This window comes from Merops nubicus, unplaced genomic scaffold (genome assembly GCF_000691845.1).
Source record: "Merops nubicus isolate BGI_N331 unplaced genomic scaffold, ASM69184v1 scaffold17398, whole genome shotgun sequence".
Classification (NCBI taxonomy): domain Eukaryota; kingdom Metazoa; phylum Chordata; class Aves; order Coraciiformes; family Meropidae; genus Merops; species Merops nubicus.
The window spans coordinates 108,510-121,855 of record NW_008625276.1 but is presented as its reverse complement, the minus strand read 5'-3'; the positions used below and the strand labels follow the sequence as shown (position 1 = coordinate 121,855).

Below are 13,346 nucleotides of genomic sequence, written 5' to 3'. Positions count from 1 at the left end.
GGGCACTGCCCCTTGTCTCAGGTCCGGCCCCAGCCGCTCCAGCATCCCCGCGTCGGGGACAGCGCCGGGCTCGGCCCGGGGTGGGGGACAAGGGACGGCTCCGACCCCCGTGTGCCACCCGCCAGGGCGGCCGAGAGGTTCCCGGCTCCCCTCCGAACGCCCTCGGCTGTTGTTGTTTTGCTGTTGCTGCTGCACAACGTGGTAATGTCTTTGTCTCTCCCCCACACCCCGTCCCGTGTGTTTCCTCCACAGCGGAGTAGCTTTGTCCAGAGCTCACTTTGAAAAGCAACCACCCTCCAACTTGAGGAAATCCAATTTCTTTCACTTTGTTCTGGCTCTCTACGACAGACAGGGGCAGCCCGTGGAAATAGAGAGGACAGCTTTTGTGGACTTTGTAGAAAATGATAAAGTAAGGCTTGTTATCTTTCTTCTGCCTCTTTTCCTTTCCAGATTTGATCTTTTCTTCTCCCCCGTTGAGCCGCTAACTTTTAATACCTGTTGCCCCTAACAAAATACAGCCGGCTCCCGGGCAAGGGTTCAGGTGCTTGGGTAGAGCTGTTGCCCTCTGTGTCCTGCTGGAGTTAAAAAGGTTTGCAGACCTCTGCTGTATCAGGAATACAATGGGAATTTCAAACACTCACTGAAAATAGCATTAAATATTTATTGGGGGACAAACGCGCCTTTTCCCCCCCTTTTTTATTTTTTTATATACTTACTATAGCTGCCAAGTTTTAGTCGTACCCTAACAGAAATGGAATCTGACCTGTAATATGTCATATTCTCTGTTGAGTGTGATTATATGCATTTCTGAAGCCTCCAAAGTCAATGCCAGGACTTGAAAAGCATTTGCTTTGGCGTTTTAAATCCATGTGTTGACCACTTTGCATTGTTTTTACAGTTATTTTTTTAGTCATGGACAAGATTTTTTAATTATGAAGGACGCTCATAAATAATTATCTTCTAGGAAATTACAATAAAAAACCATGCAAGAAACACCCCTGTAACAGCCTTCAGGAAATAAATATCAATAATGACTCAACACAAAGTAATGAGCACATTAAAAGCAAAACCCACTGAGCTTTCCCACTATCAATCTGCTTTATATTAACTGCCTGGAAATGTACAAATTAATCGCAGCTTATTGCATCAAAAAAGTTGAGAGAATAATAGCAAATAAGAGAGGAAAAAAAGTTCTTGAACTCCTACAGGAAAATATGTCAGCAGCATTTTGTAGTTTGTCCTGGGTCATTCGGAAGGTTAATATATCCCAATCAGTGGATTCACCCCTCAGAATTTTAATGAACTTTGTTGTCACTTCCATCATGATTATCAGCCTTTGCATTTTAAATGTGCCAAGTGTAAGTTCTGGAAGAATTTTTTTTAAAAAAATTCTCTCTTTTAGGAGCAAGGCAATGAAAAGACGAACAACGGCACGCACTACAAACTCCAGCTCCTCTACAGCAGTGGTGAGTCCCCTTCCCAGTCACCCTCTGTAGGTCGAATAGTGAGCCAAGGTTTGTAGGTGCGGTCACCAGAATTCCTAAAACACACAGAAATTCCCTTGCATGGTGCCCCTTCAATGTAGGGCTGGGCTCTGAAGTTTGCCTGGTGTGGATGGGCTTGGGAGGCAGTCTGGAGGAGCGAAACTAAAGGGTCTTTCTGAGGATGTTTAACAAGGCACTAGATGAAATGAAATAGGTTTGTTGTGATGTTTAGGAAAAGATGTGGGTAACAGCATTATTTATTCCTCTTCTCTCTCGCTCTAGGTGTCAGGACTGAACAGGATCTGTACGTTAGACTCATTGATTCAGTCACTAAGCAGGTGAGCAGAGCTCCTGTGTGCTGTGTTACCCCGTCCTGCCTCGTCTGTCCTTTTTTCTAACAGTGCCCTGCAAGGTTTTCCTTCTCCAGTTCATTTTTGTCTCCTGTTCATCTGTTTTGCAGACCTTATTTTTGAAGGCATTTGAAAAGTAATGAAAGTAATGCTCTTAAGTCCCTTTTTTTTTTTTTTCTCCCTCATGGATTGTAGAGTTTTATCCACTTTTCTTCAATATTTATGTAGAAAGTTCCTTTCCTTGCTCATAAAGGCTGCAGGGGAAGGTGTTTCTCTGTGAGCGACGGTCACAAGCCTTCAGCTCAGATCCAAACATTATGACAAACAAGGAACCCCCTGACGCTCCTGGCTTACTCCTTTCCTTCATTTTTGTAGCCCATAACTTATGAAGGACAGAACAAGAACCCCGAAATGTGCCGAGTTTTGCTTACCCACGAAGTCATGTGCAGGTAAGGTGACTTTATTAGCAACATCTCTTTTGTGAAGTTTGTTTCCATAGATGCCAAAATGGCCTTTCTGATGAAGCAGTAGTTAGAGTTTGATGTTTTGGGTCTGTTTGTTTTCTTGTTGAGTCAGAGAGGTTCTTGGTGTAGGAAAGCTTCTTTTTACATGCGGATAATATTTGATTTGGGTTCAGTAGAGATATTTGGGTGGATTTTTTGTGTATTTTTTTTTTCTCTAAGAGCTGTAGCAACCCCAAGTCCACAGCCCGAGCTGTGCTGTTTTTGTTTAAACCAGGCCTTTGTGTGTGTTGCTTAAACTGAGACTTTTCCTATTCTTATTTCTTATAAAGTTCTTCGCCTTTTGGGGATGAGCAGTTTAACTTACAGATTTGTACTTGGAAACTAAAAGGCTTTTTTCATGTCATTTTCTCTGGTGAAATATTTACATTTCCTTAATTAAATTATCATCATTAATGTTCTTTTATTTTGCTTAGTTCTACCCCAACCAAAAAAGAAATTCCTCAAGCCAAAACATAACCCCTTCTTTTCCGTATCATATAAGCAGTATGTAGAAGAGTTCCATCTTTTAATTAAAAAAGACACAGATTTTAGCATGTAAAGTTATAAATTGGAGGGTAAAATGAGTGGAGGATGTTTTTAATAACATTTGTATAAGTCTGAAGTTACATGTACCTTACGTATGTACATCGTGCTTCCATGGTAACTTATTACTTTTTCTGTTCTCTTGTAATTAAATTTTTCTCAATACATATAACAATGCAAACAGTCAATATTCTTATATTAAAATGTGTTAAATTGTGCATAGAATGTTCTTTCATAAAATGAAAGGCAAAACTAATCTTGACCTTTATTAAACACAGTTTGTGATTTATTGTATTAGTGGGAGGGGGTTAAGCTGTTGGGCTGAACATTGCTTCTGGTAATGTTGCAGTTTGCTACTTGATTTTTTTTTTTTCTTTCCTTTTTTTTTTTTTTAAAGTAGCCTTTAAGTTACTATAGGAGTAAGAGCAGCTTATTTGGACAGACCTTGTCAGGGCAAGTCTCAGTTTCAGTACTTAATTGTGTCAACTCTACCATAACTTTTAAAACATAATAGGAATCAAGTCATGTCCAGTGTTCTTCTGTTATTCTTTGCTCTCATTAATTAAGAAAATGAGCATTCACCTACGTGTAGACAAACACAGCACGTATCAGCATGAGAGACTGTGCTTTCTGAGGACACCGAGTCGTAGTGCAAAGATCAAAGATATAGATCTTACTTTCTGGCACACCTCGAACTTGAGCAAGCATTTAAATATAGTGGAAAGTCTTTGCTATAACTAAGTGAACATTAGAGAAGAAAAAATCTTTGAATTGCTCTACAGCTGGGTCCTGGTTTGTGATAACAGACCAGCAGTCTGCACTCTTCATCTTCCTCCATGAAGTGAGGTTCTTTTTTAGGAGTTAAAATACTGGAGAAACACCAGCATCCTGAGATGCGTTTCTTGAAAATAAAATTAATTTGGCTTTTCCCTCTGCTTACTTTCCATGTCTTTATAGCATGAAATGCTCTGTTCAGCTTTTATACACCTGGCCCCCACTGATGCCTATGAGCGTATTCCGTGCTTGATTTAAGGTGGTGTTCTACAAATGTAAACCATTATTCTGATTATACTGAACTCTCCTGCTTGATAGATTAGCCCGGGAAGAATTACAACTCAGGGATGTCCTTTCCATGTAAAACACAGATTAGTGAACGAAATCAAAAGCACTCTGTAACCTAATCAAGACGTTTGATTTTAAATGTCGTGTTTTCCTAAAGTATCTCTGAAGAGGATGCTGCGTATTCTGGAGAGGCATTACACAGATCACTTTGAATAATGCCAAGGGAACGGATCCAACTCTAGTTAAACTTGACATTTTATTTTATTTCTTTTAAGTACAATAATCAAACCTTCCTCATTGTGTGCTGCTTAAGTGGCAGCATCAATTTTTAAAGCCCCTAGTTTAGTTTGCATTAGTAACAGTACATAAAAATTTAATGCACTGTACCCACTCTGCTGTCCAAATTGATGCCTACTGTTTTTAAAAAGAAGGGTCTGCCTGTCTCTCTGCTTCTCTTCTCCCTCTCCCTGCTAGTTGAAGGCAATGTTTTGGTTTGGTCTGTTTTTTGGGTGTAATCACACGCAGAGATATTCCTTCTGTGTGGAGACGAGCGCACCCGAAACTCCGCGTCTCCCGCTCCGGCGGTGACAGATGCACACTTAGCAGGAAAGTTGTCTAAATATTGATACGGCTGCACCAATCTGTCATAGCAATTGAAAGTTAAACTCTCAATAATTAGTGCTTGCAGCGAGAGGCTCTATTTATTTATTTGCAGATCTGAAATTTTTCGTTTGGGTTATTACAGCCTAATGGGAACTGTTCCTGTTAGGCGGGTCTGTCTTAAATACACAATTTTCCCCCCAATGGCTCGAAATCAAGGTAAACACTCTCCTCACCCAGAATAACTTTTTTCTCTTCTTTTTCTTCCAATTATCGACTAAGAGGAAACTAGTTGTTATGCTGCTGCCAGCAACCCCCTATGCCCTCAATGCTCAGAGGGTTAAAAGGTATTATAATTTGAACAGAAGTAGTCTCAGGGCCTACAGCTGGCTAATAACAGAGCTGTATTGAGTGCGAGCAAGCCCCACAGCTGTGACTTTCGCCACAAGGCTCAGACTAGACGGGGGCTCTAATCAGCTGGGCCAGGCGGCCACTGGGGCCTGTGTCTTTATCGGCCAGATGGTGTGAATTTAGACACTTTTGTTATGCAATTGCAGGGAGGAGTTGGGGAGAAGAAAACAAAACAAAGGCCACCATGCTGTGAGCTTATTTGAGTTTGAAATTAGAGACAGATTTTTTTTTTTTTTTTGGCTGGGGGGTGAGGGGGGGCAGTTGAGAGCTGCATTTGAAAACCGGTTTAGTCAAGTGTGAGGAGGGAAAGGATGCAACTTTGTCTTTGACGGGAGCTTTCCGCAGGGGTCACTTTGTGGAGCTGGTGTTGGCTGTGGCAGCGTTTTCCTTTCGGGGTGTGTTTGTAGTTTTTTTCAGGACTGTTCATAACATAACCCGTTCTTGTAGATGTAGTTAGAAGGGAAAGAATAATAAGAAAATGTGTAGAATATAGAAGTCTTAGGCCTTGATAGTCTTGTTTTAAGCAAATGAGCATCTCTAAAGATATGTTCCTAGCACAACGTCGTAGCAGAAGTGTAAATATTAAATATTGTTGAAGTCATACCAATAATTTGCTACATGAGAATATTGGAGGCTTGATCCTGGACCACCAGCATTTGGGATTGTTGCCATTGACTTAAATTGGAACAAGTCAATTCTGCTACAGGCAGCACTTGTGAAAAAAAAACAAAACAAAACAAAACCCAAAAACAAAAACAGTGGAAATGTTAGTTCTTGGTGAAATATTTGGAAATGGAGATTTAAAGATTTGAGAGGTACTTTTGCTAAAATTCTGGGCTGAAACATCCTCAGTCTTTAAAAACACTTTGGTTTACGTGTGAGCTCGTTCTTCACTGGGAGTGAGTGACTGTTTTACCTAATCAAGAATTTTTTCATATATGTTTGGGCTTAAAAGGTATTATGGTCAAAGGCAAAATAATCCAGCACTCCAACAACAAAAATCTGTTATTCAAGTGTGAAAAGAACATGGATATTTGTAAAATATTTGAAGAACTTTATCTGTAAACCACAGTCTTGCAAAGAAAATTTTTAAGTATTAGAAATGTAAAGTTTCTAACTGCGATAACTGTGCAAACTAAAATAAACCAAGATGGGCTCATTTCAGAACCCAGCCACGCTGTACCTCAGTCTGAAATAATTAATTCCAAAACATGTACTGTGGTAATAAATGGCAACCTCTCTGGGAAGGGTATATGGGCTGCTGAGGTGTGGTGGAGCTACTGCTGGTGTATTCTGCCCCAATGTTACTGTGGCGTAGTGCAGTCAGAAATATTTTTTAACAACCATCTGCATAAGTGACACGACTAAAGGACACCTCACCTGGTATTATTGCAGAAAGAGGCAGTCACTGCTGGTTCAGCTAGCTGTAAGAAGGAAACCAAACCAAAGCTACAAAAATATTTTGAAAATTGAGTTCCTTTTGTTGTTTTATTATAGGGGCATGTAAACCAGCAAGGCGTTTAGTCCCAGTGTTATTCCCAATGCATTGTTGTATTGGATGTGTCAGAAACGTGTGCCAAATTCATACTCATCTCCGTGAGGGTTTTCGACTTTTTTTTGGGGGTTACTTTTTTCCCCTTTAGAAAACATCTTGGCTTTTAGTACAAAAAATATGAATTTCTTTATAAACAATCATTAGGCATCGAATTGCATTAAAAATGCACTTAAAACAAAGTTGGGAGAAGGAGGGAGCAGGATATTCTCAGCCTGTGTGAATTACCATAGCTCCACTGAAGTCGATGGAGCTATGACAATTTACAGCAGCTAGAGGGTCTGCCCCAGGGATTTTTAAATATTTAGTGTATCCTTTTATTTTAAAAGGACTAGCATCGATGAATAAGTGCAGGTTTGAGGCAAAGGGAATGTAGAAATGTTGAAACAGTTAGAGCTGCTATTCAAATAGATCTGCTAGTTGTAGCTCATCTTGCTGGGCAATTGGAACTTGCAGATGGGAAGTTGCTGGCACACGCTGTAACTTAAGGAGAAAATACATCCATTGGAAATTTTTCATCTCTGAAAAGAGGGGTTTCATCTAAATGCTTATTTTAGATATCTATAATTTTAGGCTTTTCAAGACAAAAAATCTACTCTTTCATATTTCATACTGCCTTCAGTGAATTTAAGGATTACATTTAATAATTTATTTATTTTTAAATTAATTTGCTTTGAATTGCTCCCCTGTTGGAAAACTGAGATGCAGATTGACTGGAGAATTTTGCAAATGCATTCAGCACCTATTTTACTACTATATAAACCCCTAAACAATATCTTGATTCCATATATATAAATCTGAACAACCTCAGCAGAATGCAGAAAACAGAATTTGGAAAAGCATTTGTGTAACTTCAGGCAGAATCTGATCTGGTGACTTTTGAGGCATGTGTGACTTCTCATACAGTCTAGTTAAAGTTTTGGGTGTGTCCATCCTCACCCTCCTGTGTTAGGTTTGGCTGGAATAAACTATCTGAGCATCAAAACAGCTTAAGTCTTCTAACAGACTTCCTTGTTGCTACAATTTTTAAAATTGAGAATTTCAGAGCAAAAACTATTTTTAAAGTCTATGAAACTTTTTGTATATGTAAAGAACATCACCCATGTCACTGAGTAATATATCAGTGGAAATCAAATAATGACCTGTCTCTTAGTTTTCATTGCTTTTAAAAATGATTGTTATTATTAAAAATGGGAAAAAGAAATGCAGTGGTTCTGCTCATTCCTGGAGAAAGTTTAATTCTCTGGGAACGAAGAACATCAAGTAGTTCCTGAGTGTAGGTTGGACTTTTCTACTATCTGATATATCTGTGTATATACAAGTACACAATTACAATCATGCTGGTGGCCACACAGGATAAAAAGTGTATAAATACATGCTTAAACTTAAGGGCTTATCATCACTGGAACAGTTGCAAAGGGATTTACAGAGGAAATGCCAACCTGGAAAACATCTCTTCAGGTCTTTAGCAGGATCTAAGTATGTTCTGATTTTTTTTTTTTTAATTGGTGTTGAAGTTTTCTGTGACTGTATGAAACTTTGGGGTTACTAGTTATTTAATAATGAACAAATTGGTTATCAGAATAAAACAAATCATTTGGTTGCTTATAGTCAGTTCTAAAACCTTCTTTTGATGGACATTTAACCATACATAACCCATGATACTCATGCCTGTAATGTCACTATGACATCTGTGATTCATTTATTAAGCCTTTATAAGTAGCACCTTAGTCTGAAGTGTGACCATACTGCTGTTCATTTTTGGCTGGGAATTTCAAAAAAAAAAAGATTACAGGGAGCCAAGTGCCAAACTCCAGCTGGAACCAGCTAGGACTTGGGCACCCAGTTCCCCTAGTTCTCCTCCTTCCCAGAAAACCTAGCCAGAATATTTTTGGTCACTCTTCTAGTCATATAGTGTCCTGAAGGAGACCTCTAGCTGGCTGCTGTGCTATCAGCTGTCCCAGTAATTCTTTAATTTTGGTTTTCTTTGCCTCTCCAGTCGGTGCTGTGAGAAGAAAAGTTGTGGCAACAGAAATGAGACTCCATCTGACCCCGTGATCATTGACAGGTAGGAGAGGAATCCTCATTTCCCCCACAAAGCAACCCCAAATAATTTTGTGTTTTGAGGTGATTGAGGGACTTTCTTGGTGGTTGTCTGTCAGTGTCTGCCCTTGGGGCTGTCTGTGCTTCATGATTCTTTACAAAACACGAGCCCAGGAGCTGGTATAGCTTTAGTCCTTACACTTGACAGAATTGGTGATGTTTATTTTGTAAATTAAATTCTGTGTGTATTATTTTTGTTGTGACCCAATATCCCATGTATGCATCTGGAATAGTTTCTGTTCACCAGGGATATGATCCAACTGGATTACTGAGACACGTAAAGCTTTGAGCAACCTGGCAGCTTCAGTAATGTTCTTTAATGAAGTAACAGGATTTTTGTAGGAACGTGGAGAGGAGGGAAGGGGTAAAGGCACAATTGCAACATATTAGGCAGGACTGAACTGAACATTGAGGAGTGTGAACAATTTTATGTAGTACAGCAGCTTTGTATATTAGTTCCAGCTCCAGGTCTAGGTTCTGTTTGCCAGTTTCTAGGTAAATAACATAAGTAGGGGAGAGCAGCAGTTTCTTAAATCATGAACTGTCACATTAAAAATTTATTTGTGAAGGTTTAGAAAACTAGCCTGTGGAATTCACTGCCTCGAAGTGCTGTTGAGATCTGGAGTCCAGGAAGATTCAAAAAAGAAAAAATAGGAATAGACAGAGCTGTCTCAGAAAGATGTGCACGACCAAGATCTCCAGAAGGAGAACAGTAAATAAGGAAAAGTCAGGGAGAAACCTTCTCCCCCTAGATTATTCTGTAGTAACTGTTTAAAGAGTTTCTTTTCCCTGAAGCAGCTGGTAGAAGGGGCCAGTGGAGAGCTGGTGCTGAAGTGGATTGATTGTGGATTCAGTTTGTGTCTCTGTATGTGTCTGGCATGTTCTATCTACGTTCTAATAAGCACTGGTTGTTGTTGTACTTCTTGTGGATGTGTTTTGGCATTCAGAGTGGTCAAGCTGGTTTGAATAAAGATCTACAATTATTTTCTTCATTTTTTCATCAGAGTTAATGTAAATAATTTTGGAACTTTGATGATGTCGTGGGGCTCTTCCACTCCCTTTATCCCACAGTTTTCTCCCCCCCTCCCCCTTTTTTTTTGTACTCATAAGTTGTGGTTGGGGCCAAAGTTGGAAATTACAGCAAACTGGGCTGTTTGTGTGGTTGCAGGGGGGCTGGGGGTGGGGTGGGGAGCAGTTGCCTGACTAGGAGCAGAAGTCCTAGATATGCCATCTTGACCTTTTCTGTGAAATTTCTAGCTTATTTTTGGCTGTGTTGATGTTTGGTATGAATCTGCATTTGGGACCTTTCCAATCTGAAGTCTGAATTTGCTGAAGCTTGTCTTGCTGCTGCAGAAGCAGCGTGACAGAAGTCAGTATATTAGCCTCTGAGTTAGGACCATGGTGGGGGCAGTTCCTACCACAAACTGAATTTCTCATCTCCACCAAGCTGTCCAGTCTTATGCAAAATGAAGATTCTGATGTGTCCTGTGGGGATTTGAGATCTGTTGGTGTAAAACCTAATGGAAGTTAAACTATTAGAAAGATCAGTGTTATTCTTTTTAGCAACTGTGCATAAAACATGCACCACGAGTCACCTGTGTGGTCAACGAGTCCAAACCTTTCCTAACTTGCTCTGAGCCTAGAATTTTTATTTGTAAACCCCCTGCTAACAGCAGCAGGCATTTTCTTTGCGTGGAAGCATCCTCTAGGTTCAGTCTGGCAGTTTCTTGTTGAGAATGAGTTGGAATCATAGAATAGTTTGGGTTGGAAGGGACCTTAAGGATCACCTCGTTACAACCCCACTGCCATGGAGGGGGACACCTCCCACTAGACCAGGTTGCTCAAAGCCCCATCCCAGCCCTTTCATCTCTCTGTGTGCGTGTCTCAAAACTGCAAGTGAAACCTGGAGTGCACTAGGGGTGACAATAAGGTAATAAGCTGAATAAAGCTGGTCCACTTGGTTTTAAAGGCAGCCACTAAATCAGGTTTAGACCACAGAGGGAAGAAATGATTAGAAATCTGCACTGCTGTCTGGAGGTGGCATGGGTTAGTGAACAGTGGGGTGGATAGAAACTTCTTGTTCTACCACCCATCAGCAGTAGAGCATCAAGCAAATGACTCCCTCACCTGTGCAGTTGTTTCTACTCCACCACTTTACCCAGTTAAACAAGGTTTGGGGAGTGAGGGATAATCCCATGTGCTGCATCTTGACCAACACACACACTGCAAATCTAATACCAAAGTTATGCTGCACATGTCTGTGCACAGAGGAATTCATTGCCTAGTCTGTCACCCTTAGACACTTCCACAGCAGTAAGTACAACTAGCTTGGAGTTGAACTGAACAGTGTCCAGCTACATCCAATGGGGCTGATCCTTCTGTCTTTCAAACAAACAGAAAGCTCTGCTCGGGTGTTCTGAACTCGCTTGGGAGTCTGGGCAGCAGTGTTCTTATTTATTCAGAGGATCTTTAGATGGCTTTGTTAGAGAAAAACATCTATGCTTAAGATCTTGCTAGCAGGTGGAATGTAACTCCTGAAATGCAGCCTGCAGCTGTCTGCAGTCATGCAGGCCAATATATCTGGTAAGGTTTTCAGTGCAGTGTTGCCTTCGTGGTGGGTTTCCTCTTGGTTTAAAATGAACTGCAGCTTTTCAATCAAAATAAATAATAATTTGAAAAAGGTGGGTTTTCATTGTTTGAAATGGTAGCTAAGCAGAAAAATTTGTCATGTAAAATGCAGCTGTTATGTTCTAGCATGTCTCTAGAGAAATGAGGAAGAAAAGTAAAATGGAGAGTGATTACAACAATACATTTGTGTTATGCAAAGCCATGTCTAAGCCGTGCATGGAAGTGAAACAGGACTGGAGCTTTCCATTTGGAACAGAAGGAACATGGAGGCCAGAGAAGAACTTGGTTGTCTGAAGGTGCTAGGTTCTCCCCTGGAACCTAGGTTAATTAACATGATTGCTCCTGCTGCAAGAGTGTATGAAAAAATTGTGGCTGGTTCTCAGGAGGTGCCACCTGCTTTGTAATTCCAGCTGTGTGAGGGGACCTACATGGTTAAAAAGTGGTTTGATTGCACATGCACGGAAAGCATCTTCAGAGCTATAGCAGGTGGCTATTGTGAGGTGTGAGAGCAAGGCTGGAACCTGGTTTTGGGTTGAGCTGTGTGTAGCTTAGGTCTAGCAAGGTCTGTGTTTGGTTTGCAGCTCTCACAAAGGCCTACTGGAATATAATGGGTCTGGGAGGGCACCTTGTTACTAATCTCTAAGCTGCTCTATTGTACAAGCAGGTTCCCTCAGCAGCAAAGGAGCTGCAGGGTAGAGGGGTTTGGAACCCAGCTGAAGCAAGCTTTGTATGGTACTCAGCTCCTCTCGTGAGTGGGCACAAGTTAAATTTACTTTGGCTGGCTCTGAGGATGTTGAAGGAGCAAGGAGAGGCCCTGCTAGTGGGCAGGGACACACACTGATGTCTGTGCTGCTGCAGCTTGGTTGTTTTATGGTTTCTCTTTCTTGCCTGAGCTCAGTGGCCCATCTGGCACGCCTGTCTGTGTGGGGATTGCACACTCCTGACCAGGCTGGAGATGCATCCTACAGACCTCAGGGGACTCATGAAGTGAGCAGAGTGGCTGAGGTTATAACCCAGTGTCACACCAACCTAAACCTGCACCAGACTCAGCAGAGTTCAGGGGCTGCCTTGTAAGTCCCTGCAAATGAACGTGACTCCAGCAGCACTCCAGTGTCCTCCCCTTTGTTTGTTTCTCTCCACACTCCCTGGCTTTTGGTGCTTTGGGAGCCTGATGCTCCCCCTGTTGTGCTGCTGTACCTGTCTGTTGCTGCAGGCAGGCAGGGCTCATCAGCCCTTGCCAACTCACAGAAACTTGTACCCCTGCTTAAAGAGGAAGGAATTGTTCAGTGGGAAAAAAATGCCAGCCATGTTGTTGTTGGGTTTTTTCTTCTCCTTGAAAGAATTCCAAAAGTTCTTAACGCTGAATAAAACATTTCTGCTGTGAACTTTGCTCTGGGGACTAGATTTAGATCTGAAGGACCTTGCAGTTATTTTTCCATTAGTTTTTGGAAACTAGCTCTTCTCTATATGAAAAGGAACCTCTTCACTGAAATTTAGTGTCCCCTCTCCCACCAACAAAGACCTGTAGGGTACATTTGAGCATTTGGGTTCCTGCCACATTCTGAGTCAGAATTCCAATATAACTCAAGCCACGGTCGCTTCTCAGAATGTTAGAGCAAGCTTTAACTTTGCATAGGAAATCAAAATTTGTCCAAGCTAAATTTGTTCTAGTGTGTTCCCATGGTGGATCATAGCACTGGTGGATTCCCAGAGATCTTAATTTCTACTCATCCTGTCCTGGTGCTTGTTTTTTTTAAGCTGGTACCTGTGGAATTGGTGAGTTCACGAGACTTGAGAAGCATAAATGGTTTTGTTTCTTTTTCTCATGGCTGAAATGGTGGTTCTGAACATTCCTTGAAGCTCCTGGAAATTAGAGCATGAACTTTGCATGCTAACATTTCCTTCTTCATTGAAGTCGTAGGCAGGGATATGAAGTGGATGGGTTGGGGTGGCTTTCAGCTGCAAGAGTTTCCCCAGTGAAAGCTGTATTTTGTCACAGCTACAGCAGATTGACTTAGTTTGCCTTCTCACCCCTGTTATGCAAACAAAAAGAAACTTGGTTTTAAGAGGTCATGGATGCTGAAAAGGAATTTAATTCCTGCAGATTTCA

General features: G+C 41.1%; 1 protein-coding gene across 1 annotated transcript in view; it reads left to right on the top strand.

Annotated features, from left to right (window-relative positions):
* Positions 1-252: 252 nt before the first annotated feature.
* Positions 253-13,346, top strand: part of LOC103778063 (transcription factor COE2) — a gene marked incomplete at both ends in the record, with an annotated part of 120,892 nt that continues 107,798 nt past the window's right edge. Inside the window, 5 exons of the mRNA XM_008945631.1 lie at positions 253-409; positions 1,403-1,466; positions 1,767-1,822; positions 2,210-2,283; positions 8,505-8,573. Of these exons, the coding sequence (XP_008943879.1) occupies positions 253-409; positions 1,403-1,466; positions 1,767-1,822; positions 2,210-2,283; positions 8,505-8,573 (420 nt within the window). The remainder of the gene's footprint in view (positions 410-1,402; positions 1,467-1,766; positions 1,823-2,209; positions 2,284-8,504; positions 8,574-13,346) is intronic.